General features: G+C 53.9%; 2 protein-coding genes across 2 annotated transcripts; one reads left to right on the forward strand and one right to left on the reverse strand.

The window, feature by feature from the left end:
- Positions 1-2175: 2175 nt before the first annotated feature.
- On the reverse strand, positions 2176-5569 carry RITA1 (RBPJ interacting and tubulin associated 1). Its single transcript, XM_065889524.1, has 2 exons — positions 5175-5569; positions 2176-2683 (listed from the first exon to the last, which is right to left on the reverse strand). Exons 1-2 carry the CDS (start codon positions 5567-5569, stop codon positions 2176-2178), a joined length of 903 nt encoding a protein of 300 aa, XP_065745596.1.
- A 1253-nt stretch (positions 5570-6822) lies between these two features.
- On the forward strand, positions 6823-27319 carry DDX54 (DEAD-box helicase 54). Its single transcript, XM_065890061.1, has 20 exons — positions 6823-6996; positions 9671-9800; positions 12960-13030; positions 13623-13811; positions 13932-13981; positions 15083-15124; positions 15250-15345; positions 16033-16154; positions 16264-16325; positions 16403-16534; positions 17697-17907; positions 20074-20208; positions 21212-21442; positions 21529-21602; positions 22205-22408; positions 23542-23684; positions 23773-23886; positions 24502-24606; positions 24903-25015; positions 27087-27319. The coding sequence occupies exons 1-20, from the start codon at positions 6823-6825 to the stop codon at positions 27317-27319; spliced, it is 2631 nt and encodes an 876-aa protein (XP_065746133.1).
- Positions 27320-27988: the final 669 nt, after the last annotated feature.

Genomic DNA, 27988 nt, shown 5'->3' on the forward strand with positions numbered 1-27988 from the left:
GGTGTCAGCACGTAACCATTCCTTCCTTTAGCCTCGGTGGGAAGCCAGACCTTGGGCTGCATCTCCCTCGGTCCCAGCCCAGAAGCTGCCATGACTGCGATGGACACATCACCCACCAGGACAGCTGGGTGTGGGTCACAGCTGCCCACAGGGGAGGGCGGGGCAGGCAGAGAACTCCAGGAGGAAGAGGGAGGGTTTCAGGCTGCACTCTGCCCCTGCTCTGGATATCAATTTGCCCACAACTTCTCCCTGGTTTAGCACCGTGAAAGCTCAGGGGTCCTGAGGTCATAAACCAGCAACCTCACATTAGCCTTATTCGGTGTCCAGGTAGTTGAAGAATATATTTTTTAATTCACTACTGGCGTTTTTTTTTTTTGTCTTTATTGAATTTGTTACAATACTGCTTCTGTTTTATGTTTTGGTTCTTTGGCCGTGAGGCATGTGGGATCTTAGCTCCCTGGCTAGGGATCCAACCCGCACTCCCTGCACTGGAAGGCAAAGTCTTAACCACTGGACCACCAGGGAAATCCCCACTGCCGGCATTTAAAAAATCAGAGGCTACTGCTTAAAAATGCCTTTTCTGGAAAAATCTCATCATCCAGATAGCCCGGGCCTGCGTGTCTTCTAAAGGTGAGGAGCGCCCCCTTTGGGTGGCAGACAGGTTGTCCCAGTCGCCACCACTCCCAACTGTCTTCCAGCCATCATGGCCTCAGCGTCAGTCACCCCTTATCATCATACTTGGGCGGTTGCTTCCCTTTTTTAGTACAGTTTGGAGGAAAGAGGTATTTGTGGCCAATGTCTACTAAAACATAGGGGCAAGGGATAAAGGCAAATGAGCGCTGAATGTTTCAAGTAAAACTGAGGAGGGAGGGAACTAATTCTTTGCGAGAGTTCTAGGAAATTTAAACACCCTACATGTTTAAAATGCTGTCTGTGCCAAGAGCATGGCTCGCTTGCGTCCCTCACGGGGCACCGGAGCCGTGTAGGCGTCTGAATGTGCGCCCCTGGTCCTAGGCACTGTTGGTCCCTCCCAGACTGTTCCCCGGGAGTGTCTGCTCTTCCCTTCCCCAAAGGTGGAGGCACAGAACCGAAGATGTGGTTTCCAGCTGGCCTCTCTGGAATCCTGGTGCTTCCCGGAGGTGCAATCCACCAGGATGCTGGGATTCTGGGTGCAACTCAGAACAAAGGCTTTGCTGTTCTTCCTGAGGGGCCTGACCCAGGATGGTGCGGGGCAGGAGGCAGGCGGGCGCTGACCACTTAGGCTTTCTTCCCGAGTGCTCTCCAGGTGCCATGTGGAACTTTCTGGTCTTCTTGGACCCCTCAAAGTCCAAGCAAATCCTAGTCACTGTGGGTTTTTTTTTTTTTTTTTACAGTAGGAAATGTATATCATATATATATATATACATATGATTTCAAAACAACTATAGCCCATATTCTGAGCTCAGGAAGAATCAGCTAACCCCCCAATTAGTGGTATTAGCTAGAAACCAACACAGGAGGATTAGTTGCTCACCTGCCACTGTCATGATTGCTATGTTATTTACCTTTGTTATTTAAATCAACTCAGGCCTAACACTGGCCTTTATCCTAAGGAAAAAATTAGCCAAAACTCACGGCTTCGATGAGCTGATATATTTAATACATGAAAATAAATACATGACTATTAAAATTTTAAATGTCCACCCACATATCACCTCGTGTTCCCTGCTGGTCCACATACTGTGCCTGGGAAAATTCCTGAGGCGTCCAGACTCAGCTGGAAACTCATCCTGAGCAGAAGCTTGGCTTGAAGGGAGGGAGAAGGAACCCTCCGGGTTGGCGATCATACCATTTATTCACACTTGGTGGCGAGACAATGTTGTGGGTGTGATGGAGTGGGGGGACCCTCCCGGGGGACACCCCTGGGTTGGCACTGATATGCCGTGTGGCTATGACAGAACTTGAAACAGGGATCTCCAGAGGCGGCCCTCATATCCACACCAGCGGCAAAAGCAGGGAGCAACCAGAGGTTGTCAGAAGAAAGGGCGGCACTGCCCACCCTCACTCTGTCTGTCCCCAGGAGTGCTTTGCCAATGCCTGGTGGTCTCCCCAAAGGCCCGCCCACCAGCGCCATCCTCTGAAACTCTGCCCTTTGCTGTGACCCCATGGGCAAACCTGCAGAAAAGACCAAGAAATTCATTTCCAAGGTGGCTTTGGTTTCTGGATGGCTCCGCCTCGTCGGGGGGTAACTGGCACTGAAACACTGACTGAATGAGCCCTGGGAGTCACCAGGGGGCTCCGGAAGGTCACTCCTGACGGGGAAGGTCTGGGATCTCGAGGCCCATTTGTGCAGGGGGTACTGGTGGGTGGGTGACTCGTGCTGGGGACATTAAGGTGGGTGAGGGAATAAGAACGCTCCCGCCTCGGAGGGCGTGGAGAGTCTAACCCATCCACGGACAACCTCCGGGAATCTGCCACCACCCTGCGCTCTGTCTTTGAGGGACTAGCTGGGTGAATGGCTCGCACTGGAGTCTCCCTGGGGCGGGGTGAGTGGCTGCCCCTAGGGGTAGCTGGGGGTGTCCAGAAGAGGGCATGCAGCTTTGCAGCCTCCCTCTTCGCCATCCACGAAGCCTCCCAGCCGGCGCCCTCAGGTCGGGAGCCAAAGAGCGACTCATCGCAGTAAGAAGGAGTGTGGCCAATCAGTCTGGCAAGGGAAGAGAAACAGTGAGCTGGGGAAACAAACCCTAAAAACCTTGCCCACCCCCACCCCCACCCCCTGCCAGGCAGCTGCAGCAGCAGAGGGTTGCCTACAGGTCCCAGAAGTCCCTGTCTCCCAGCCTGGCACCTGCAGCGAGGCCACAGCCCTCATGTACCACTACCCCCATCTCTGCTATTTTTCCCCTGCCAAGTATCCAGTCCCCCTGCATCCTGCCCCACCCCACCCCCACTCACAGGCCAGTTTGCATATCCCGTCCTCCTGAGCACACTGATTGGCTCAGGAATAACCACATGACCCATTCTGCACAATAAGGGCCTGCCTTAGGACCTTTGCAGAAACTACTAGGAGAGAAATGTTTTTCTTCCACCTAGCCCTGAAGAGCTGGCAGGATATAAGGGCTAAACGCCGGTGGCCATCTCACCTGGGATGTGTAGGTGAAAGCTGCACTAAAACAGAGACAAAATCCCAAGAACGTTTTGAGCCCCTGTTATATGAGCCCCAAATGCCCTTTTTCTGCTGAAGCCAGTTTGCGTAAGTCTTTTGTCACTTGCAACCAAGAGTCCTGATTAATATAACCTTAGTCTTTATAGCTTTCACTTTTTCTCTTAACCCACCACTTTTCCCTTTTTGTAGTGGCCTCGTCAGCCGAACCCTCTGCAGTCATGTGGCCCTTCCAACTATATTTGAAATTGCACGGCCCAGCACCTGGCATGTAGAGGGTTCTCAGTTTGAACTTCTGTGGTCTGGCCTCATCACCAGAGCAGCTTTTAAAATTTTTGCATATTTACTCAGGGCTTTTCATGTGTAGGTCCAGGACTCAGCATGTCACTCGTCTGTCATCTCATTTCTCACAACATCCACAAGGAGGGCGATATAATCCCATTGTACAGACAAGAAAACTGAGGCATAGGGAGGGTAAAAAGGAGGGTACAGACAAGATTCAAATCCAGCGCCCTGCTCAAAGACCCAAGCTCTTGATCACTAAGTCAGACTTAAGTGCCTTCTAGGCCTCTCACCTTTAATTAGGTTCATTCAGCAAATTTTTTTTTATTAGTCCCACAAATATTCATGGTGTACCTATGAGGTGTCAGGTCCACGGTTTTTGGCCAGGACTAAAAGTGCTTCCATTCCCAAACTGCAAGTCTTTGAAAAGTCACTTGATTTAGCTGTTCAAAACCATACCTGGTTGATACCTATGTCTGTCTGGTACCAAAGTTGCTGCTCAATAGCATCTCTCTTACGTACCTTCTAACTTGACACCCTCTACTTGTCAGCGTCCAGCATAAAATTCCATCCTCCGGGAGAGCATGGGGTTGGCTGTTATCTCCCTTGTTTAGGAAACCATACTTCTGTTCATACAGCCTACGCTGACACCAGCGTTTTCAGCCACGTTGTAGCTGTCAGTACTGCTAATGTCAACCTGAGCCTGCCTTGTGGTCCACGGCAATTGTCAGGCGGACACGATAATGATGGGGACTTGCTTTTATCTCTTGAATTTTATCTACTTAAATAAACACTATCCCCATTCTCAACTAATACATGTGCCTCTTGGCTCAGAATGGATCCTAAATATGATTGGCTAGTTATTATGGACTGAATTGCATCCTCCCAAAATTCATGCTGAATTTTAAAGAGGTAATTAAGGTTAAATGAGGCCATAAAGGTGAGGTCCTAATCCAATAGGATTTGTGTCCTTATAAGAAGAGGAAGAGGCACCAGGAGTGTACACGCTCACAGAGAAAAGCCTATGTGAGTTCCCAGTGAATAGGTGGCCATCTGCAACCCAAGGATAGGTAGCCTTCAGGAGAAAGCAGCCCTGCTGGCGTCTTGACCTTGGACTTCAAGCCTCCAGAACTGTGAAAAAATAAATTTCTGTTGTTTAAGCCCCCCAGTCTATGGTATTTTGTTATAACAACCCTGATTGACTAATATACTAGTCTTCCATGTTTTAGTTCAAGACACTGATGACAATAAGTAAGATAGAGCCCTCCAGGCTGATATTAATCGAAATAATCCAAATAATCTAACTGGAACCTACAATAACCACTGGCATTAGATCCTGTTTTTCTAAATTGTTCGTGAAAATGCAGCAAGAACCATTTTCAAAATGACTTGCTGAAGTTTGGAATCATCACATTTATGTCATTTCATGGATCAACCAAACTAATAATTTCATGCAAATCGCTGTGTGATCTTGGGCAAATCACCTGATCCCTCTGGGCCTCAGAAGCCCATTCTAAGACATTTGGGGATGGGTATTCCACCATCACAACCATTATCACTACCATTTACTGAGAGCTTCCTAAGTGTCAGGTTACCGTGCCCAGCACTGTACATGTCTCATCCCATTTAACCCTGTCAATAACCCCATTAGGTCCCACCTTCCACTGTGAGGAAACTGTGGCTCAGAGAGGTCAAAGTGCTTGCCCAAAGTCACACGGCATGTGAACAACAGGGCATCTCCCCATCCTGTTACCTGTATTTGTTCTTCTTCCTTGGTGCGAGGGTCAGGGTCTTGTCCCTGGAGGAGGTAGTCTCACAGCTCCCGTTGGCCCCTGAGGCCTGTGATGCCCCTGTACCCACTCCTCTGGTTCTGTTGGCCTTCCCCATCCACGGTGGGTCAAAGACTGGTGGTGTGGGCTGGGTGCCTGCAGGACTGCCAAACAAAGTCTCATCCACGTATGACGGCCTAACCTTGACCCGGCAGCTGCCCCGGCAGCGGTGCTGAACGTGGAGGGTCTGCATCCCACTGATGGCCAGCTCCACCGGGGTCTTCACGCTGTTCATGGTCCTGGGTGACAGCAGGTGTGCTCTGCCTGCCAGTCCCTGCTTCCAGGTCTCCCTATGAAAAGTGGTCACGGTGGCAACCATCTGTCATCAGCAAAGACTGGCAATCTCTTAAGTCCCCGTCCCCAGGGCAAAAAGGTCACGTTCTCCCTCAACCAGTCCTCCTCAAAGGGGAGCTGCCAATCCCAGGGGACATTTCGGAAAACTGGCTCTTTTTGAGTTGTTGTAATGATGGGGAGAAGGGTGCTACTGGCAAATATTTAGTGAGTAAATATGCATTCCTAGCATACAGTGTGTACTCAGTAGATATTTATAGACTGCTAAGGGGGTGAAGAATAGATTGGGCCTGTGCCTACTTTAGCACCAACCAGAAGACAAACTATGGTGGCGGGGGGCAGACAGGGCAGGCTCCTATATCCTGTACGTATCTATGGGGCAGGAATAATAACCTGCATAGATCCCATGCCTACCTCCTGCAAAGATCTCTACAAGTATTCTCATTTAATCTTCTCAGCAGTCCTGTGAGGTAGCTTCCATTATGTCCATTCTACAGATGACAAAACTGAAGCTCCAAAGGATGAAGTCACAAGTGTAAGTCCCACCTATAAAGCTAAAACAGTGGAAATAGAATGTGAACCTGATAGGAGTCTAGAGCTTGTGTACTTAACCATTCTACTACTGGGGGATTACAGCCAGCCCGCCAACTGCCCCACATTCACCGATCCCCAAGTCAATGTCCCGGCTGATGTTCGAGGTGCCCGCATTCTGGAGCTATTTTCCTACCTGAGCATCTTGGCTGGCTGACGTCGGCGGCCACCCACAGCGCCCCCTCCCCCCAGTCCAGGCCTGGACTCCTTTGCGGGGACGCTTGGGCACCTGTGGAGCGCGGTACATCCGAGATCTGCAGCTCTGAATCCCGGGAGCACGCGACCCCTGACAGCTCAGGCCGCCCCCAGCCCCCGCCCGCGGGACTGCGCGGGCCGACCCTTCCCGGGAAACCCAGCCCTAGCTATGTGTGCTCCACGCGCGCATCAAACAGCAACCCGCGAGCGGTAAGGCGGGGCGGGGCGGCCAGAACCATTCCCTCCCGGGGGGGGGCGATTAGGTCACCCTGTTCCGGACGCCCCCGGAGCTCCCCAAAGCCTCGGAGAGGGGTCTCCCGCGCCAATGAGGAGAGTGTGTGCGTATGTGTGAATGCATGCCAAGCCTCCGGAGGCTCCAGAAGGTGAGGGAACGCAGCCTGGGGCGCGTAGAGGCGCCCCCCCCCACGCCCTGCAGCACCGTTGGTACGTACCCGCAAACTCCGCCCCCTCCCGGTTCCCTGCGCCCCGGCCCGCATGGCTGCCGGAACGCGTCCGGCGGCCGCACCGCGGTCTCGAGCTTCCATGGCCCAGTGGAGGAAGAAGAAGGGGCTCCGGAAGCGCCGGGGCGCGGCCTCTCAGTCCCGCAGCAGCGACTCGGAGGACGGCGAGTTTGAGATTCAGGCAGAAGATGACGCCCGGGCCCAGAAGGTAGTAGCGCTGGGCTTGGACATACGTCAGAGCCCGAGTCCCGGCTCCGCACAGCGTCCCGCGGCTTCAGTTTTCCCAGCTGGGGAGTGGTCACGGCTGAGGGTGGGGAGAGGTCGGCTGGCCGGGGGTCGGGGCAGGACCTCCGGCCTGAGCACGTGTTTCGGTGTCCGACACGCCCAGGGTCCTGACGTCCCGAGCCTCTGTGCTACGGAGGCTGGGGCCTGCGGGCCTTCCGGCCTTCCGGGCCGGCTCTTGGTCTCGCGCTTCTCATTGGCTACTTCCTGGCCAGGGGCGGGTCCCGGTTCCCATTCGTCTAATGAAAAGTGCGGGTGATGAAGATCAGACTTTGAGAGGGGGATTCTTGGGAGGATGAATTAAGAGAAGGCTGCACCTCTTGGCTTGAGATAGTGACGCCCCCAAACCTCTGGGAAACTAATAAGTTAAACTTGTGTTTGTAGATAGCTTACAGTGTGCTCTCCTCCGTGCTAAGAGCTTTACAAGCCTTATCATTTAATCCCCACACCAGCCCTGTGAGCTAAGTAGTCACACTCATTTTCCAGAGGAGGAAACAGAAGCCTGGAGGGGTGAAGGAACTTGACCAAGACCTCACAGCTTGTGAGTGGGAGAGCCAGGATTCAAATCCCGGACTGTATGGTTCCAGGCCCTGTGTTATTTCCACTACTGAATGCCAACTGTATGCAAATGAGGGGGGTCAGGTATGAGCACCAAGGGGGCAAAAGAGTTGTAGCCCATTATTTCTCACAGCCTTGTGCTTAGCGGGTACCTGGCACAGAGAAGACTCTGGGTAAGTAGATGAATGAGTGGGGCTTTATATGAAGAGAGAGGTCTACACTCCTCTGAGGCAGGGACCAGATGGGGACCTTATTCCACACCATCCGAGTCTCACACAGTAGGTGCTCTGTAAATATGGACCAAGGCACAGCCCTGTGTTCAAGTTTAACCCAACCTTGTACTGGCTGTGGGACATGGGAGAAGTTGCTTAACCTCTCTGTGCCTCAGTTTCCACACGTGTAGAAAGCTGTTGATTATGTATGCCTCAAAAACTGTGGAAAGGATGGAATGACAGTGTTCACACATTCTACTCTACAGTAAATATTGCTGGGGCACCAGTGTGTTCCAGGCACTTTGTTATCATGTGTCTAGAATGGGGGTTGGCAAGGTTGGCAAGCTTTTCCTGTAAAGGACCAGATGGTAAATATTTTGGCTTTGCAGGGCCACATAAGGTCGCTGTCTTCTTTGTTTGACCTTTTACAATCTTTTAAAATTTAAAAACCATTCTTATCTCACAGACTGTACGAGACAGGTGCAGCTCTGACCTAGAGGGTTGGTGGAGGACCATAGAGGGTCTCATAGGAAAGAATATAGACTCCGAAGCCAGGGTTCAAATCCCTTGCTGGCCGTGTGACTTTGGCAGGTCACTTCAGCTCTTGTGCTTCAGTTTCCTTCTCTGTAAGAGGCACTAAGTAATAGCACCTACTTCACAGGGTTGTTGTGAGGATTAACTGGGTTAATTTATTTTTTAAATTATTTTATTTTATTTTGTTTTATTTTGGCTGCATTGGGTCTTTGCAGCTGCGTGCGTGCTTTCTGTAGTTGTGGCGAGCAGGGGCTCCTCTCTGTTGCAGTGCGCGGACTTCTCATTGCAGTGGCTTCTCTTGTTGCGGAGCACGGGCCCTAGGCGTGTGGGCTTCAGTAGTTGTGCCTCGCGGGCTCAGTAGTTGTGCCTCACGGGCTCTAGAGTGCAGGTTCAGTAGCTGTGGGGCATGGGCTCAGTTGCTCCGCGGCACGTGGGATCTTCCCGGACCAGGGCTCAAACCTGTGTCCCCTGCATTGGCAGGCAGGTTCTTAACCACTGCGCCACCAGGGAAGCCCTAAGTGGGTTAATTTATATGAATGCTTAGCACAGCACCTGGCTTATAGTAAGTGCCAGGTAAGTTTTAGCCATTATTATGAATTAGTGCTTTTATAAATGTTATTTCTGAGAAGAAAGGGACAGCGCTGTAGTCCAAGAAGACTCCCCAGAGGCGGTGTCTGAGTTTGATTTAGCTGTGCTAGAACAAGTGGGTGGCAGAGACGAGGACAGGAATGAGAGAGACCAGAGCTGGGGAGGGATGATGGATCAGAAAGGGGATTGGGGAGAGGGGAGCTGGGCAGATTGGAAGAGTCTAGTATCTCACACATAGTAGATGCTTTGATTGGCTCCCTAAAGTTTTGAGGGCTTTGAATGACAGGCCAGGATGATAATTATGATGATACCACCACCTGGGCACAGTTCTAAGCTTTACACGCACCCATTTAGTCTTCACAACATGCTATGAGGCATACGCTCTCGTCATCCCCATTTTCCCAATGTGGGAACGCAGGCTCTGGGAGACGAAGTCCCTGGTCTGAGGTCTCACAGCTGGAAGTGACAGAGTTGGGATTGAAACGCAGGCCGTCTATCTGCAGAGCCAGCTCTCTGACCTTGTGCCCTGTCCTGGTCCGGTCAAAGGAGAGCCCTTTAGCAGAGAAGTCATGTGATCTGGCAGGAGCGTCATCACCTTGCATGGGGCAGGGTGAGGGGCGGGCACTGGCAACAGGACAGCCCCCTTCCCTGCCCCGAGTGGACTCACTCGACCTGGAATGATGCTGCCTCTCTGTTGCTCCCTCCCAGCTGGGACCCGGCAGACCCCTACCCACCTTCCCCACCTCGGAATGCACCTCGGACGTGGAGCCGGACACACGGGAGATGGTACGAGCCCAGAACAAGAAGAAGAAGAAGTCGGGAGGCTTCCAGTCCATGGGTGGGTGAGCCAGGCATCCGGGGACTTTGTGTGTGGGGAGCAGTGGGGGGTTATGGCCTTCCGTGCTCTGCTCTGGACCCAACACTGTGATGGGTTTGGGGGGTTGGAGGCAACAGATAGTCTCCAAGCCACTCACGGCCTTCTCGTGGGGGCAACGGGCCTGACACGATTAGAGAACAGTTAGGGCCGGACTCAGGGCGATGCTGGTGCAGGAACAGGCTCAGATGTCTGGGGATTGAGCGGCGTGACAGAGCCGCATTTCAGAGCCGAGGGTAAGACATGAGATAGTTGGGTGCTGTTGGTACACCTGGCCAGCCGGAAGGAAAGCCGGACTCTTTACATATCAGTAGCATCTGGAGCGAAGATTGAAACATCACGGTGAATAGTTGTATAACCTGAAAGGAAAAGAAGCCTAAGTGTGACCTGAGCACTGTTTTATTTGACTTTTTTTCTATTTAGATGTGTGTATGCCAAAAAAACACTGTAGACTTCAGTAAACACTGTACCAGGAATATACTTGCAACTATGGGACAAAGGGCTGATAACCCTAATATACAAAAAGCTTTTACAAATCAAGAAGAAAAAGACAGACACCCGATAGAGAACTGGGCAAAGAAAATAGCTCACAAAAGGAATCTAGACAGCCAAATGTGCTAAAATTCATCAAAATCAAAGGAAAAAGCCAAAACATCTACATGTGGCTATTTTTGGCCTTTCTGAATCTCTAAGATGAAGGATTGACCAAAAAGCAGCTAAAACCATGGTGCTTTCCTGTCTCCAGGCCTCCCACTGTCCTCCCATCTCCACAAGCCCAGGTCACATGGAGGCTCCAAAGGCCACCTTCTCCCCCTCTCAGTACCACGTGCTTCAGCTGTCACACCCGTGCCCGCACCCATCACAGGCCCTTGTCACTTAAGATCCTTTTCTTCCTCTTTCCTTCCTTCCTTCTTTCTTCCTTCCTTCCTTACCTCCCTCCCTCACTCCCTCCCTTCCCCCTCCCTCCCTCCCTTCCTTCCTTTCTTTCTTTCAACTTTTTTTTTCTTTTGGCCACGCTGCATGGCATGTGGGATCTTAGTTCCCCGCCGAGGGATCGAACCCGTGCCCCCTGCAGTGGAAGCATGGAGCCCTAACCACTGGACCACCGGGGACTTTCCGATACCCTTTTCTTTTAATTATGAAAAATTTCAAGCATATAAAAATTAGAAAACTGTGAGTCTCCACATACCCATCACCAGCTTCAGCAGTTTTAACCACTGGTGTTGTTTTATCCACACCCTACCCACTCATGGCCACCATCCCAGAGGATTCTGAAGCGAATCCCAGGCATCCCCTCCTTCTATCCCGAAATACTTCCCACCTGCCTCCAAGGACCCTCCTACACCTAAAACAAACGCAGTTCCTCAGTATAATCCAAAGTCCCATCAGCGTTCAGACTCCCATTGTCTCATGACATTAAGAGCTTTCAAATCACAGGAATAAAGACGCAGACGTAGAGAATGAAGTTGAGGACACGGGGAGGGGGAAGGGTAAGCTGGGACAAAGTGAGAGAGTGGCATGGACTTATATATACTACCAAATGTAAAATAGATAGCTAGTGGGAAGCAGCCACATAGCACAGGGATCAGCTCGGTGCTTTGTGACCACCTAGAGGGGTGGGATAGGGAGGGTGGGAGGGAGACGCAAGAGGGAGGAGATACAGGGATATATGTATATGTATAGCTGATTCACTTTGTTATACAGCAGAAACTAACACACCATTGTAAAGCAATTGTACTCCAATAAAGATGTTAAAAAAGGGCTTCCCTGGTAGCGCAGTGGTTGAGAGTCCACCTGCCAATGCAGGGGACATGGGTTCGTGCCCCGGTCCGGGAAGATCCCACATGGCACAGAGTGGCTGGGCCTGTGAGCCATGGCTGCTGAGCCTGCGCGTCCAGAGCCTGTGCTCCACAACAGGAGAGGCCACAACAGTGAGAGGCCCGCGTACCGCAAAAAAAAAAAAAAAAAAAGATGTTAAAAAAAAATTATTAAATGACACTAAAATTTGAATATTCTAAGAAAAAAAAAAAGATGGGCTTTTTTTTGTGTGTGTGTGGTACACAGGCCTCTCACTGCTGTGGCCTCTCCCGTTGCGGAGCACAGGCTCCGGACGCGCAGGCTCAGCGGCCATGGCTCACGGGCCCAGCCGCTCCGCGGCATGTGGGATCTTTCCGGACCGGGGCACGAACCTGTGTCCCCTGCATCGGCAGGCGGACTCTCAACCACTGCGCCACCAGGGAAGCCCAGGCTTTTTTTTTTAATGTAAACTTTTGACTTGAATATAACATACTGACAAAAAATGCACAAATCGTAAGTGTCCAGCTGAATGAAGTTTTACAAAGTGAATGCACTTGTGTAACCACTATCCAGATCAAGATAAAGAGCATTACCAGCACCCCAGAGTTCCCGTGGCCCTTCCAGTTATTACTGTCCATCAAATGTAACCACTAGTTCAACTTCTGTCACCATAGATTTGTTTTGCCTATATTTGTAACTTTACATAAAATGACTCATTCAGTATGTGACAATTTACGTGTCACGTGTCTCTTTCAAAATTAGGTTTGTGAAATCTAACCATGTTATTAGCTTTTTCGAACTGTTCAGTTTCATTGATGTATAATATTTCATTTTATGAACATACCACAATTATTTCTCAACACAGTGAATGAAAGTTCCAGGTGCTAATACCTAAAATTGTGATCTTTTTTCCTTTTAGCTGTTTTGCTGAGTGCATAGGGGTAGCTCATTGTGGTTTTCATTTGTATTGATAGTTCTCTAGTGACTAATGATGTTGACCAGCTTTTCATATACTTATTAGCCATTTATACAGCTTCCTTTGTCAAATGCTTATTAAGGTGGGTTGTTTTTGGTTTGTTTTGTCCATTAAAATTGTTATGTCAGTGAAAAAAAAAAGCTTCCAAATCAGAATCCAAATGTGGTTCATACCCCACAATCAGTAGATTTGTTTTCTAAGTCTCAGTTAACCGATCAGCTTTGCTCTATCACTTTTCTTTTTTTCTTGCTATTTATTTGTTGATGAAACTGTCATTTGTCCTGTGTAGTTTTCTGTCATGTGTCCTAGGGGCTCCTCTAGCCCCCTGGCCATTCCCATGTCTTTCCCAGGCTTGAGCTACCCAGTGTTCAAAGGCATCATGAAGAAGGGCTACAAGGTGCCAACACCCATCCAGAGGAAGGTACGGGGCGGGGAAGCTGATGCGGGTCGGGAGGTGGGGATGGCCAACCTGGCCCTCCTGCCTGGCCTCTTGACCTCCACCCCTTGTCCCATCTGTCATCCCCTCTTACTCTGGCCGAAGCCCCACGAGCCTGCCCATTTCACAGGTGGAGAAAGTTGGGCACGGCAGAGCAGAGGTTCGACCCTGTGCCTCTTTGCCACTTAAGCTGCCCACTGCTGAGTCCCTGCCCGGGCAACTCGCAGGCACCCCATCATCACCTGGGTCTCATCTTTGTTGTCCTCAGACATTTAGCCAAGAGGGAGATAACGTTTCTCTGGGATCCTGAGGAGGGTGACTAGATGGGGAGATAGAGTCTGGCTTAACCTGAAGAAGGTTGTTCCAACAGTAGAAAGAGTTGGGAGTAACAGGCTGCTCATCCCCGGAGGTGTGCAAACAGGCTTTAGCAAGAGTGGGATCAGGGCTGGGGGACAGGCCCCATCCCTTTCGCTGAGATGCTCTGGTTTGCCCACTCCCTGCAGACTTGAAGCTCTGGATCACGTGGTGCTTGGGTACAGGAGCTGACCCCTCCCCTCCCCCGCTCATTCCCCTGCAGACCATCCCAGTGATCCTGGATGGCAAGGATGTGGTAGCCATGGCCCGGACAGGCAGTGGCAAGACGGCCTGCTTCCTCATCCCCATGTTTGAGAGGCTCAAGACCCGTAGCGCCCAGACCGGGGCCCGCGCCCTCATCCTCTCACCCACCCGAGAGCTGGCCCTGCAGACCATGAAGTTCACCAAGGAGGTATGTCCGGGCGCAGGGACAGGGTGGCTGGGCTGAGCTGGGACCAGTCAGTGAGGCCCAAGTGGGCTGAGTCAGCTACCATCGTTGGCTCTCAATCTCTCTCTTTGTTTCTCTCCACAGCTGGGCAAGTTCACTGGCCTCAAGACTGCCCTGATACTGGGCGGGGACAAGTAAGAGCCCCCTCGGTGCCCTGTGCAGTAGTCCCCCAAAGCAGACGTGCCCCGTGCCTCCCCATCAGATGGACTGAGCTTGCGCTGCTCATTAATAACAGCAACTTCTCTGCACATTCTTAAAGCACCAACAAGGGGAAATATACAGTAAAGTACCGAAAGGAATTTCACACACAAAACTCTGACACAGGTTCTGATGCTTCTAAAAGAGAGCTGGTAGTGCACTGGGTCACCCAAATGGGTCACTTAGTTGTGTATGTTTTAATATACTTGATTTGGGGCTATTTAAAGTGGAATGCACACAGATGGAGGATGTTTGTAATAGCTCAAATCTGCAGAATACTATATTTTTCCTGATGTGCTTGCCCCATCCTCCTAAGGTAGCAGGCACCACACCTGTTTTACAGATGAGCTAACTGAGGAAGTGATGGGCTCAGAGAGCCGCACAGTGGTCTGGTAGTAGAGCTAAGATTAGAACCCCTGCGCCCCGCCCCACAGTTTCTCCCTCAAAGTGCAGCCCCTTCCTCATTCTTTTCTCAGAAAGTCACTGTCACCAGTCACTTTTGATTCTCACTGAGAGTGTTTTGCTTTTCAGTGCTCTTTTGCCTACATTATAACTTATTATCTCTATTGTTGTGACTGTCAGAAATACCTCCATAAGCTGGACCTGGCCCAGAATTCTGACTCCTGGTTCCTACAGGTGTCCCAGGGGTGTTTTCAGAGGAGAACTAAAGTTAGGGATGTGTGCTCAAACGGTTTGGGAACAAGGACACAGATCCAGGAAACCTGATTCTAGGTGGAGCTGGCAGTTCCAGGGTTAGTTGCTAGGTGGTGCTGTGGGTCAAAGTATGAACAGAGTGAATGAGATGGGTTCCATGGCTGAGTCTATCTTTGGAGAACTTTGTTGTTATCAGTCCTTTTGTGTGTTTGAACTTGTAGTTCTTGTCAGGGCAATGCTTTTGCCTAGTAGCTCAGCAATAGCTTTTCCCCATTTCTGAGCCTGGGGTCAAGGTGTGGGACTCAGCTGAGCATTTGAAGATGGGAAGGGAGAGAAACAAAAGAGACCTGTTCTATCTAGCTAACACCTCTTCTTCTTCCTAGGATGGAAGACCAATTTGCAGCCCTGCACGAAAATCCCGACATGTGAGTGTGTGGATTGGGGATGATGCTCTGGGGTCCCTTCCCAGATGGCCAGGGTCTGGGGAGTGAGAGGAGGGCTCTGCTGGTGCCCTGGCCCTGGGTGACCTGGCCTGCACAATCACTTCCAGAATCATTGCTACCCCTGGGCGCTTGGTGCATGTGGCTGTGGAGATGAACCTAAAGCTGCAGAGCGTGGAATATGTGGTATTTGATGAGGCTGACAGGTAAGGCTGCAGGTGCATCCCCGGGCACTTGTGTCAGGGTTGGCCAGGAGGAAGGGCTCTGCCAGAAGAGACCTATGCAGTCGAGATCAAAGCAGCATTTCCCCAAAGAGGGCCACAGACTGTAGGCAGTGCCAGAGCTGATGGGGCTCCCTGGACCAACAGTTTTTTTCTTTTGTATTACTTTTAGGAATATTGAAAAGAATAGTAAAAGAACAAACACATGATTTGAAAGAGATAAAAAATAGCACAAAGTTGAAAGCAGAGACTGGAGCCAGACAGGTGGGATCAAATCCCAGCTCTATGAACTTGGGTAAATCCCTGAGGGTCTGCGGGCCTCGATGGCCTCACCTACAAAGTGGGGATAAAATAGCATGTACCTCACAGGGCTGCTGTGAGGACTAAAGGGGTTGATATTTTATAAAGTGCTTAGAACCATGCCTGGCCCAGAGTGAGGGCTGCTGTCATTTATTTCAACATGAATTTGTAAGAAACATAACTGAGACCAGACCTAAGATTTCAAGGTCATTATTGCTTAGGATGAGGTTGTTGAATAGCGAAAAAGTGAGCTGAGTTTAGGAAGCACCTGTCCATGTAACAGAAAGTGTGATGGGGGCAAGGATGACAGGTTGGGAACTCACTGGAATGGAAGCCCCTCTCCTGACCCTGTACTGCCCTCTGCCCTCCCAGGCTCTTTGAAATGGGGTTTGCAGAGCAGCTGCAGGAAATCATTGCCCGCCTCCCTGGGGGCCACCAGACTGTCCTGTTCTCTGCCACGCTGCCCAAGCTGCTGGTGGAGTTCGCCCAGGCTGGTGAGGGAGCCACAGGAGTGGGGCTGGGGGCTGGGACGCGTGTCGGCGCCTGGGAGGGGCTTGTCCCTCAGCGACTCCCCCTCCCATCCTCCTCTCTTGCCCACTTCAGGCCTCATGGAGCCCGTGCTCATCCGGCTAGACGTGGACTCCAAACTCAACGAACAGCTCAAGGTGAGGCTCCACCCGTGCCCCTTCCCGGCCCATGGCCTGGACCCCGTGAGCCAACCGAGTGACCCTTCTCCCTGCAGACCTCCTTCTTCCTCGTGCGGGAGGATGCCAAGGCTGCTGTGCTGCTCCACCTGCTGCGCAGCCTGGTGCGGCCCCAGGACCAGACAGTGGTATTTGTGGCCACCAAGCACCACGCGGAGTATCTCAGTGAGGTGAGCTGGGGGAGGCCCGCAGCTGCCCCGGGCCTGGGGACCAGCACGGACTGCATCACCACCTCCGAGCTGCGGTTCCATGCTCAGCCACCAGAGGGCAGCACCAGAGCAGGGCTGAGGCCCAGCCAGCACGCTGTGCTTTTTTATTCTGTTAAGTTCTTCTTATAAAAAATTTCAGACATGTAGCAAAGTCAGAAAACAGCATAATGAGCTCTCAGGTACTCAGTTATCAACTCACATCCAGTCTTGATTCATCTAATATTCCCCGTTCCATGCAGGGTATTTTGAAGTGTATCCCAGCCGTCCTGTCATTTTTCTGTAGATATTTAGTGTCCCATGTGTTTCACGTTTTTCAATTGAGGAATAGCCTGCACGCTGTAACCTGTGTAAAGTGCCCTGATCTTACATGAGCAGCTCGATGAGCTTTTCCACACGTGTATATCTGTGACCCTCCTGGGAAGAGGTCCACGAACCCCCAAGGCTGCCAGGGCCCCTCCTGAGTCAATGCGGCCGCCTTGGGTCAACCACACCTGAGTTCTGTTATCTGAGGACACAGTTCACTGGGTTTCACTTATATGACACACATTTACCGGTGCTTCCTCTGTGTAGCTGCTGGGGTCACTGATGAATAAAACCAAAGTAGTAGTTTTTAAAGAGCAGTTAACACTTTCACAGTGCTTCCTGTTTTCCGGGCCCTATTCTCAGCACTGTATGTGTATTGGCTCATTTAATTCTCATCACAAAGCTACAGAGAGGCAACTGTTATTCTCCCTGTTCTACCGACAAGGAAAGTGAAGGCACAGAGAGGTTAGGGAACTCGGGCGAGGTCACAAAGCCTGTTAGTGGCAGAGTCAGGATGAGACTTGTGTCTTGGGGTGGCACTTGCAGCCTCCCTGAGGGAGACCTCTGCACGTGCCATCTTTTTTTGACATTCAGACAACCCTGCAGAGGTGAGAGGTGATATGAGCCCCATTTACACTGATGAAGACCAAACCGAGGTCACCCAGCTGAGCTGGGGTTTATATTGAGGGCGCCCGACTCCAGAGCCCGTGGTCTTACTGCCATGTCGTGGCGCTCAACTGCCACAGCCCAGCCTCCTGTCCTCTCCCCTGCTCGTCTCCTCTTCACCCCTTTCCCTCCCTCCGGTCTTCACTCTGGGCAGCTGCTGACGACCCAGCGGATGAGCTGCGCCCACATCTACAGCGCCCTGGACCAGACGGCCCGCAAGATCAACCTGGCCAAGTTCATGCACGGCAAGTGCTCGGCCCTCATCGTGACTGACCTGGCAGCCCGGGGCCTGGACATCCCACTGTTGGACAACGTCATCAACTACAGCTTCCCCGCCAAGGGCAAGCTCTTCTTGCACCGCGTGGGTAAGGAGCCTGTGGCTGCACTGGGCACCGGGGGGGTCCCAGCGGGAGCTGAGGGCACAGGGCTCAACTCCTGCCACTGCAGGGGGGGAACTGAGGCCCATGGAGGGCAGCAGTAAATCGGAATCTCTGGGGACCGTGGCCCAGGCCCGCTCTAGCGGGCAGCCCTAGACTCTAAGGAGGGGATGCTCCCACTTTCTGGGTTCCCCAGGCTGGTGCTTATCTTTCCCATCAGGAACTTGATGACGCGGCCCCTCCTCCCCACAGTCGTCTCCCTACAGCTCGCTCTTTCTAGCTCCTCTCCTGGGAGCAGCCTTTAAACAGCATCCCGACCCCCCTCTGCCTCCCGCTCCATCAACTGCAGACAGTCTCCTGACTCCCGGCCTTGTCCCATCAGCCTGTCGGGCCCCACCTTCCCCTCAGCCCACCCAGGCCAGCTCACTCCATTTAATTTTTCAGTTATAAAAGTAAGACCCGCACGTAGTGGGAAAATTTGAAAGTGGAGCAAAGCACCGAGAAGGCAGGAAGTCACCCTCCCCTCACTGGTGATGTGACGGCCACAGGTGCTCACCCAGCACTCCTGGTGGGCCCTGGTCCACGTGTTCTACTTGCTCCACTTGTCTTCACAACAACCCTGTGCAGTGGGTATCAGCAGCGTCAGCTCCATTTTACAGATGAGGAAACCAAAGCAGGGAGGTTACGAACTGGTCAGGTGTCTCAGACGTAGCAAAGTGGGGCCACTGGCATTCTTTTCTTCAATTGTGGTGAAATATACATAACATACAATTACCATTTTTACCACTTACAGGTGTAAATTCAGTGGCGTTTAGTACATTCATACTAACGTGCAACCATCACCCAGCTTCCACCTCTAGAACATTTTCGTCTTAACAGACTGAAACCCTGGACCCGTTAAGCTCATTCCCTCTTCCACCTCCCCCAGCCCCTGGTAACCACCAGTCTACTTTCTTTGTCTTCTTTTAACTCATAAATGAGCGTGCCATGTTTATAAATACAAGTAAGTTAAATAAGTGCGTGTGAGAGAAGCATCTGGTGGGCAAGTTCCTTGGAATTGTTCCGCGTATGATTGAACATCGTCAAATGAGTAAATTCTGGCTGCCCACAGTGGGCTGGCCGTGGGCAGACCTTCGGGGTGCGAGGGAGGCCTCCACCTGGGTCTCCAGCCTCTTCTCCCTGTTGGCAGTTGCATGCTGTGCCCTCAATTCTGTTGCTTTGGGAGGGCTGGCCCTGCACATCCCTTGAGACGTCCTCAGAACCCCCAAAGGGAATTTCTTATGTGCCGCGTGACCAGCAGTGTGAATTGGACTACCGCAAACGAATCTTCCGAATGTGGTGACACTTGGTTTCTGCAAGATGCAGAAACAAGCCAAAGCGTAATGCTATTCATGGACTGACTTACCACAAAATTAGAATCACCCTAGACATTCTTCTTGCCTCTGTATACAGCATGCATGTTTTTCATTCACCATTTAAGCATCATCCTATAACAGGGGTCAGCAAATTGTTTCTGTAAAGGGCCAGATGGTAAATATTTTAGGCTTTGGAACCATTTAGTCTCTTAGAGATCTCAGCCCTGGGAGCATGAAAGCAGCCACAGGCAACATGTGAATGAAGGAGCACAGCCGTGTGCCAATAAAACTTTATTTACACAGACAGGCTTGCGCGGGGCGGGGGCTGGATTTGGCCAGGGGCCACAGCTTGCAACTCCTTTCCTCAGCTGTGTAATTCCCACCATGTGGTCATCAGCTAATTAACTAATCCTCTGTCCTTAAGTCTTTTAAGTGGTTTCCATTTGGGGGCTGTTCTGGGCAGAGCTGGAGTAGGTGTCCTGTGGGTGAATCTTTGCACCCTGGGTTATTTCTCTGGGTAAAAACCCCCCAAAGTGGGGATGCTGAAACTTGTGATACTGATAAAGAGCAGTGTCTTGCCTCTATTCCTGCTAACCTCCCAGAGCACCATGTGGGCTCACGTACTTTCAGGCAGGTAGCCCTGGTGACTGTCACTGCCTTGCCCTCTTTTGTAGCTGGGACACTGCTCAAGGAGGTGGGGCTGTGGCCTGGCTTGCACCTTTAGGGTCTGGCACGTGGGACTCGTGCTGGGCTGTGGGGTCCTTTGCCTTTGCTCCCGCTTGACTACCTTCTCCTGCAGGCCGTGTGGCCCGAGCTGGCCGAAGTGGCACGGCCTACTCCTTGGTGGCCCCAGATGAGGTCCCCTACCTACTGGACCTGCACCTGTTCCTGGGCCGTGCCCTGACCCTCGCCCGTCCCCACGAGGAGCCCTCCGGTGAGTGGAGGCTGGGGAGGGGCTGGGGTCCCCCCTGGAGTTCATGGTATGGATGGGGGTTGGAGGTGGGCCAAGCTGTCCTGGCTTGGGAACTTGACCCCAGGGGAAGATCCCTGTTGTTTTTTTTTGAAAGTTTATTTATTTTATTCATTTATTTTTGGCTGCATTGTGTCTTTGTTGCTGTGCATGCAGGCTTTCTCTAGTTGCAGCGAGCGGGGGCTACTCTTCGTTGCGGTGCGCGGCCTTCTTATTGCGATGCGTGGCCTTCTTATTGCGGTGGCTTCTCTTGTTGCAGAGCATGGGCTCTAGGCGCGTGGGCTTCAGGAGTTGTGGCTCGCGGGTTCTGGAGCGCAGGCTCAGTGGTTGTGGCTCACGGGCTTAGTTGTTCCGCTGCATGTGGGATCTTCCTGGACCAGGGCTCGAACCCGTGTCCCCTGCATTGGCAGGCGGATTCTTTTATTTATTTATTTATTTATTTGCGGTACGCGGGCCTCTCACCGTTGTGGCCTCTCCCGCTGCGGAGCACAGGCTCTGGATGCATAGGCTCAGTGGCCATGGCTCATGGGCCCAGCCGCTCTGCGGCACGTGGGATCTTCCTGGACCGGGGCACGAACCCGTGTCCCCTGCATCGGCAGGTGGGCTCTCAACCACTGCACCACCAGGGAAGCCCAAGATTCCTGTAATTTAAAGTCAGTAAAGAGCCAGATAGTAAATATCTTAGGCTCTGCAGATCACATGATCCACGGCAGCTCCTCACCCGTGCCCTTGTAGTGCAAAATTAGTCACAGACAACACAGAAATGAGTAGATGGGGCCATGTTCCGTAAAACTGTACTTGTAAAAACAGTAGGAGCTGCTCGGTAAGTTATGGTTTCTGTTGTGGGGATTATTTTGTGATTCAGGACCCAGAGTGGGGCTGGGGAGGGGAGGTGGGGCCCTGGGCAGGTGGCTGGGCCGGAAGGCCTCTGACCAGGCCTCTGACCGAGCTCCTGGCGGGCACGCAGGCGCGGGCGGCGGGGACGGCGTGCTGGGCCGGGTGCCGCAGGGTGTGGTGGACGATGAGGACTGCGGTCTACGGACCAGCCTGGAGACATCGCTGGAGCTTCGGGGCCTGGGCCGCGTGGCCGACAACGCCCAGCAGCAGTATGTGCGCTCACGGCCGGCGCCCTCACCCGAGTCCATCAGGAGGGCCAAGGAGCTGGACCTCTCGGGCCTGGGCCTGCACCCCCTCTTCAGTGAGTCCCTGCGTCGGGCGGGCGGGGGCTGGCGGCAGGCCCCGTGGAGCCCACTGCAGCTTCACGTGTCCCTCCGTCCACCCCAGGCTCGTGCTTCCAGGAGGAGGAGCTGCAGCAGCTGCGGCTGGTGGACAGCATCAGGAACTACCGCTCCCGGGCGGTGAGTGCGGGGCCTCGGGGCTCCGGTTGAGCTCCTGACCCCCTGCAGGTCCCCAGCAGGGATTTTCTCAACCCACAGCTCTGGCCGTGTCAGCACCTCTATAGCCACCCCTTGTTCTGGAACCATCCCTGCTGGTCCATAGCAGGTTTCCCACCCCTTCCACACAGTTGGGTAGACTGAGGCTCACAGAGGGCAATGACACACCCTAGGCTGTCAGAGGCCTGAGGAGCTGGCTTTCGATAGCCTCTCCTCTCCTCCTGATTCCCATCAGGAGCCCCATCTTGTGCCTCTGGGAGGTGCACCCAAAAGCAGGAAAGGCCTGCCAGCCAGCGCCAGGAAAAAGGGGCTGGAGCCTGTTGTGGTTAAGGGCACTGGTTTTGGAGCCAATGAACCTGGGTTGAAGTCCCAAATCTGGCTTGTCCCAGCTGTGTGACCTTAGGCAGGCTACTCGCCTTCTCTGGGCCTCCCTTTGTAATTGTGAAAAGCAGGTAACTAGTGTAAGGGAATTGGGAGGAATGCTGGAGAGAGCACACCAAGCTGGGGAGGGTAGAGTTGGGAAAGAAGCGGCCAGTGGGTGAAGGCCTTGGGTGTCCCCTCCACAGACCATCTTTGAGATCAACGCTTCCAGCCGGGACCTGAGCAGCCAGGTGATGCGTGCCAAGCGGCAGAAGGATCGCAAATGCATCGCCAGCTTCCGGCAGAAGCGGCAGGAGCGGCAGGAGGGCCCGGCCGTCCCAGCCTCGAGCCTCCCAGCACCGCAGGAGGAGCAGCCTGAGAAGGAGGAGGCGGCAGGAGACAGTGTGGAGGTGCAGGCCCCACCCTGGGGACCCTGGAGTCTGGCCTGGGGCTGGGGGAGCAGTGGGTCAAGTCCCAGCAGCCCATGGGGCAGATCTCAGGGCTCTGAGCAGTCACTGGGGGTGGATGCAGTGATTCCAGTCCCATCTCCGACACTTGTGGAAATCAGTGACCCAGCCTCAGCCTCCCCATCTGTGGAATGGGGTCATAGTCTCGTCCACCATTCCTTGCCTGAAGCCCTGGGGGCCAGATGTGATTCGGGATTCAGAATCTTTACGGTGGGTCCACTGTGTATGATGTAACACCCTCAGCAGGGTCTGGGGTGTCACGGTCGTCAAATGCATCAGTTTCCACAGTGAGACCCACACCAAGAGGATGGACAAAGCCTCTTGTCAGCTCAGGTCAGCTTTTGCCACCAAGTGAATCTCAGGAAAGTTTGTTTTCAGAATGTTGTGGACTAGGGCTTTGCAGCCAAGTGACTGTGGTACCCGCTCCTGGGTCCGCTGGGCAGATTCAGGATGGTACGTGGAGGATTCCCACAGGCCTAGGTAGCCCTGTCATTGTCATCATCATCGCCTTGCCTCAGCCTGGGGTCCGGCAGGTGGGAAGGGGCAGAGCCGGGACTGTTGGTGGCAGTGGGGGCATGACTCAGGCAGGGTCAGGCACTGGGTCTTCATGGCGAAAAGCAGGGCTGGGGGGCCAGAGTGTCCCGTTCGCCTGGTGGGTAGGGCCCTGGGCCTGCTCTTCTTATGTTTGATTTGGACAGAGGATACAGTAGGCAAAAAAATGCACTTGAAAACCCCTGGACTAGTCCATGTCATAGAGAGCAAGTCCAGACCCAGAGAGGGACAGGGCCTTGCCTTGGTCAGATGACCTGGGGGACCAAGCTGGGACTGGAGCATGGTGGGTCTCATCCTAGTTGGCACCCTGCCCTCCCCCACTCCCACCTGTCCTGCCTCTGCTGGTGCTCGAGCCGGGGGTTGTCGTGCTGCACGTGCAGACGAGGAAACGGAGGGTCTCAATGGCAACACCAAGCTTTCAAAGTCCCAGCAGCCCCTGACCCTCAACCCTAGCTGGGCTGGTGGGTGGGGAGGCCAGTCCACTCCCTGGGGCCTACAGGTGACACTGGGCCCCGGTCCACCAGGACCTCTTCACAGAGGTCGTGGGCCGGAAGCGGCAGCAGCCAGGACCCGACCGAGGAGCCAAGAGGCGGCGGGAGGAGGCCCGGCAGCGGGACCAGGTGTTCTACATCCCCTACCGGCCCAAGGACTTCGACAGTGAGCGGGGGTGAGTGGCCGCTGGTCCCGGGTGGGGCAGGCGGGCCTGATGGGCCCCCCTCCCAACCCCATGGTATCTCCCCACCCTCCCTCTGCAGCCTGAGCATCGGTGGGGACGGGGGTGCCTTCGAGCAGCAGGTGGCTGGCGCTGTCTTGGACCTGATGGGGGACGAAGGCCAGAGCCTGACCAAGGGCCAGCAGCAGCTCAAGTGGTGAGTGAGCCAGTGGGCACGCCTCTTCCATGCCCACCTGTCTGCCGCTTGGTCCCCACAAAAGGTGACCCCCTCCTATCCTGACTCCTGTTTGATCCCCTAGAGCAGGAATTATGACATCCTCATCCCTCATTTGGTCCTCAGCACAGATTATGACGCTCACCCTGTCCTGCCCCCATGTGGTCATACACAACAGGGATCTTGACCCCATCTGTCCTTTTGGGGGGCTAGTCTTGCTAGACAGGGGCTCATGACCCAGTTTGCCCATTTGGACTCTGCTTCTGGAGAAGTGATGTGGCTCTACCCAGGGTCACAGAGCCAGGAGGCGGCCAGGTGGGGGTTGGGAACCCTCCAGGGTCCCTTGTCCCTGACCCAGGCCCCCAGGTTGGAGCTAATCCCCTGACTGCCACACTGCCTTTTGAGACCTGGGCTGCCAGGGAATGGTGAGGAGGGCCAGGGAACGGGCCTTTATGGGGCACCTGCTGCCTGCCAGATGCCCGGCACGCTGCTTTCCTTGAATACTCCAACAACCCAATGAGAGGGTCAGGGGGAAACAGGCCGGGAGGGGAAGCGGGCCACCTCCCTCCACAGCACACCTCCCAACTCTTCCCACAGGGACCGGAAGAAGAAGCGGTTTGTGAGACAGTCGGGACAGGAGGACAAGAAAAAGATCAAGACGGAGAGTGGCCGCTACATCAGCAGCTCCTACAAGAGGGACCTGTATCCTGGAGGGGGTGGGGGGCAGAGGGGGCGGAGCCAAGCGCCTTCTATAGCCACATCTATTGTGGGTGGGGGCGGGGTCAGGAAGGGGCGTGGTCTGGCTCCTCAACCACCCCAGCTCCTACAGGTGGGGGCTAGAGGGGGGGCGGGGTCGAGCGGATTCAGCCACCAGACCCCCTATAGGTAAGGCCTGTATCCTCTGGGGGGTGGGCGGGGGGGCCCTGCTCCCAGCCCACGGTTGTCTAGGGCATCTTTCTCTGGATGCTGCATGCAGCCTCCTTAATGCAGCCTCCCAGCTACCAAAAGTGGAAACAGAAGCAGAAAATTGATGATCGTGACTCAGAAGAAGAAGGGACATTTGAACGGCGTGGCCCAGAGCGAAGAGGTGGTAAGCGCGGCCGAGGGCAAGGTGAGAGCTGGGGTAGGATCGTCCTTAAAACGCAGGTTGCCATGTAGCACATTTGGTCATCTTGGGGGCTTGGTCCTCTTGATCTGGCCTGGGTCCCTCGGTGGGTGACACGCTAAGGTGGGATTTGAACTCAGCTCTGGTGCAGGAGCTTGTGCTCAGTGACCTCGGCTTGGGCCGGCTGCCCCGCGTGCCAGGACCTCGGTCAGCCCCTCAGGGCAGAGGAGCACCTTGGGAGTGGTGACACTCGTGACTCTGAAGGGAGGAGACTGGAGCCTGGGCCCCGTCCCACTGCAGCCCCACCTTTGGGGCCAAGCTTGCTGTCAGAGAGGGGCTCCTGCTTGCTGTCTGGGGCCAGGCTGCGCGCTGGAGCCTCGCCGCACGTGACCTGGGGGCGAGAAGACTGAGAATGGCTGGCTTTCAGGCCAGGAAACAAGTCACAGTGACTGGCCCTGGGTCCCCCGCCTGCCTGCTGCCTCCCCCGGCCACCCCCGCCAGGGTTGGGGAGCTTGAACCTGTCCTGGGCCTCTTTCCTCTGGGCCCTGGCCCTGCTTGTCTCCCCCGAGCCCGCAGGGCTGCTCACTGCCTCTTCAGCATCCGAGTCTGTGTCCTTCAGCCTGGGGACGCTGTCTGTCACGGCTCCAGGCGCCCCTCTGCTCTGCCTCTCCCAGGGCCTCCTCTGTTCTCTGCACGTTCCCCCTGTCCTCGTTGACATTTCCTCTCTGACGGTGGATACCTCTTCTGTTTCTCCCTGTTTCTGTCTTGGATTTTCTCCGACGCATCCTCTCTGTGTTGTTCTGTAGGTGTCTTTCTCTCCAGGTCTCTGTTTCTCTTTTTGCCTCTGACTCTGTGTCCCTGTCCATCTCTCTGTCTCTTTCTTTGTCTCTGTTCCTCCCCATCTGTCTTTGTCTTTCTGTATCTCTCTCCATCTCTCTCATTGTTCCTGTTCCTTTCTCTCCACACACACGCACACGCACACACACGTGCGCACACACACACCCCTCCCAGTCTCTGTCTCTCCTCCTCTCTTTGTCTTTCTGTGGGCGTGTCCCTGCCTCCCCTGGACCCCCTCATCCCTCAGTCCTCAGCTCCCAGTTTTATCTGGAGTGAAGCCGGCTGCCGCTGTGGGCTTGCTGGACCCGGGGTGGTGAGGGTGGCCTGTGAGCTTCGGGAAAAAGCAGCTGTTCTCCCCCTGTGCTTTGTCCTTACTGGGTGTGGTGGGTCCCTGTCAGGTGGCCTGGCCCCTGTGGAGACATCTGGGGCCGCCTTAATGGCCATCTGTGTGGGAGCCCTGCAAGGCCACTGCTGTGGGAGGGGAGGAGCTGGGTGAGGCAGGTGAGTACAGAAGAGGAGGGGCCAGGCCTTAGTGGGGAGCCAGGGGCTGGGGGGGAGACCTGCCCGCCCAGAGAGCCGGGAGGTGGCGGGCGGGGCCACCAACCACTGCTGCTGCTGCTGTTGCCGCTTTGCTGGGTGACCTTGGATAAGTCCCTTCCCCTCGCTGGCCTTCTCTGATTTCTCTCCTGCCAGAGGGAGGTTAAGCTACAGCCTGTTTTCATCTAACAAGCCTAGAGCATGTAGTCCAGAGAGACAGGGTTTAGAGTCTGTCTGGGTCCCCAGTGCCTGGCATAGAGGAGGCACTGAAAAGTTTTTGTTGAATGATTTATGATTGTAATAGTTACACCTAGGAGGCCATACTGTGGGCTAGGGCTTGTTCTGAACCCTGCACACATAGTAACCCATTTACTCCACATTAGGACTTATGAGGTAGGTGCTCTTATTAGTAATTCATAGGAGAGGAGACTGAGGCACAGAGAAGTAAAGTAGTTTGCCCAAGGTCCAAGAGGTCACAGCTGGGACTTGATCCCTGGCAGTTTGGGCTGGAGGGTCCATGCTATTGCCCATTACAGTAGACTACTTAAGCTTTATTAAGCAATTACCATCTGCCACATGTTGGGGCCACAGCAGTGAACACAGAACGAGAGCGGGGACAGGGGAGCATCCCGGAGGCTTCTGGGAGGAGGAGACATTGGGAGTCAACCCAAAGCCTGAACTCCCTGAATCTCCATCCTGGCAGGTGCATCCCAGCCCCGCACTCCTGGTGCCCCCACAGGCCGCGTGCGCTCAGAGCTCAAGACCAAGCAGCAGATCCTGAAGCAGCGGTTCCGAGCCCAGAAACTGCGCTTCCTGCAGCATGGAGGCCTCAAGCAGCTCTCTGCCCGCAACCGGCGCCGCGCCCGGGAGCTGCAGCAGGGTGCCTTCGGCCGCGGCGCCCACTCCAAGAAGGGCAAGATGAGGAAGAGCCTGTAAGGAAGGTGATACAGCCCCGTGGTTCCTCACCTGGTCCAAGCGTGGACATAAGCAATGTTCCCCGTGCACCACTGTGTGCCTGGCCCTGAGCTGGATGCTGGGGGGCTCCCTGCAGAAGCCATGGTCTGTGCAAAGGAATGCTTGCTATACAGCCGCAAAGGGGCAGCAGCTGCCTCTGCCTAAGAAAGGGCACGTTTGAGCAGGGTGTTGAAGGGTTCATAGGAGTTTGCCAGCAAGGCCAGGCAGGCTACGATCTGAGTTGGCAACTCGGCTCCTGCTGCTGTGTTCTGGATTCAGAGGTGGTGGCCACATGGGTGTGAGCCCTGAGTGCCTGAGGCCTAGTGATGTATTTTTAATGTAATAAACCTTTATTGAGCGCCTCCAGTGGACCAGGAGCATTGAGTTGGAAGGGACAGACCCGGGTACTAGAGTCCCAGCTAGTGTGCGGATGAGCCGAGAGCATGTGGGCAAGTCCCAAGTGGGTTCTGCTGGAATCTCCATTTTACAGATGAGGAAAGTCAGGCTCAGAGGGTGGGTCGGTTGCTCAGATGGGAACGCCCCAAAGCTGGCAGTCGGTCCCCTTCCTCCCACCAGGACAGGCTTGCAGCTGGGACTGGACGGTGGGAGGGAGACAGCACGTAGAGTCTGGGGGCAGAGGGTGCAGTGCGC

This window comes from Phocoena phocoena, chromosome 13 (assembly GCF_963924675.1).
Source record: "Phocoena phocoena chromosome 13, mPhoPho1.1, whole genome shotgun sequence".
In the NCBI taxonomy this organism is placed as follows: domain Eukaryota; kingdom Metazoa; phylum Chordata; class Mammalia; order Artiodactyla; family Phocoenidae; genus Phocoena; species Phocoena phocoena.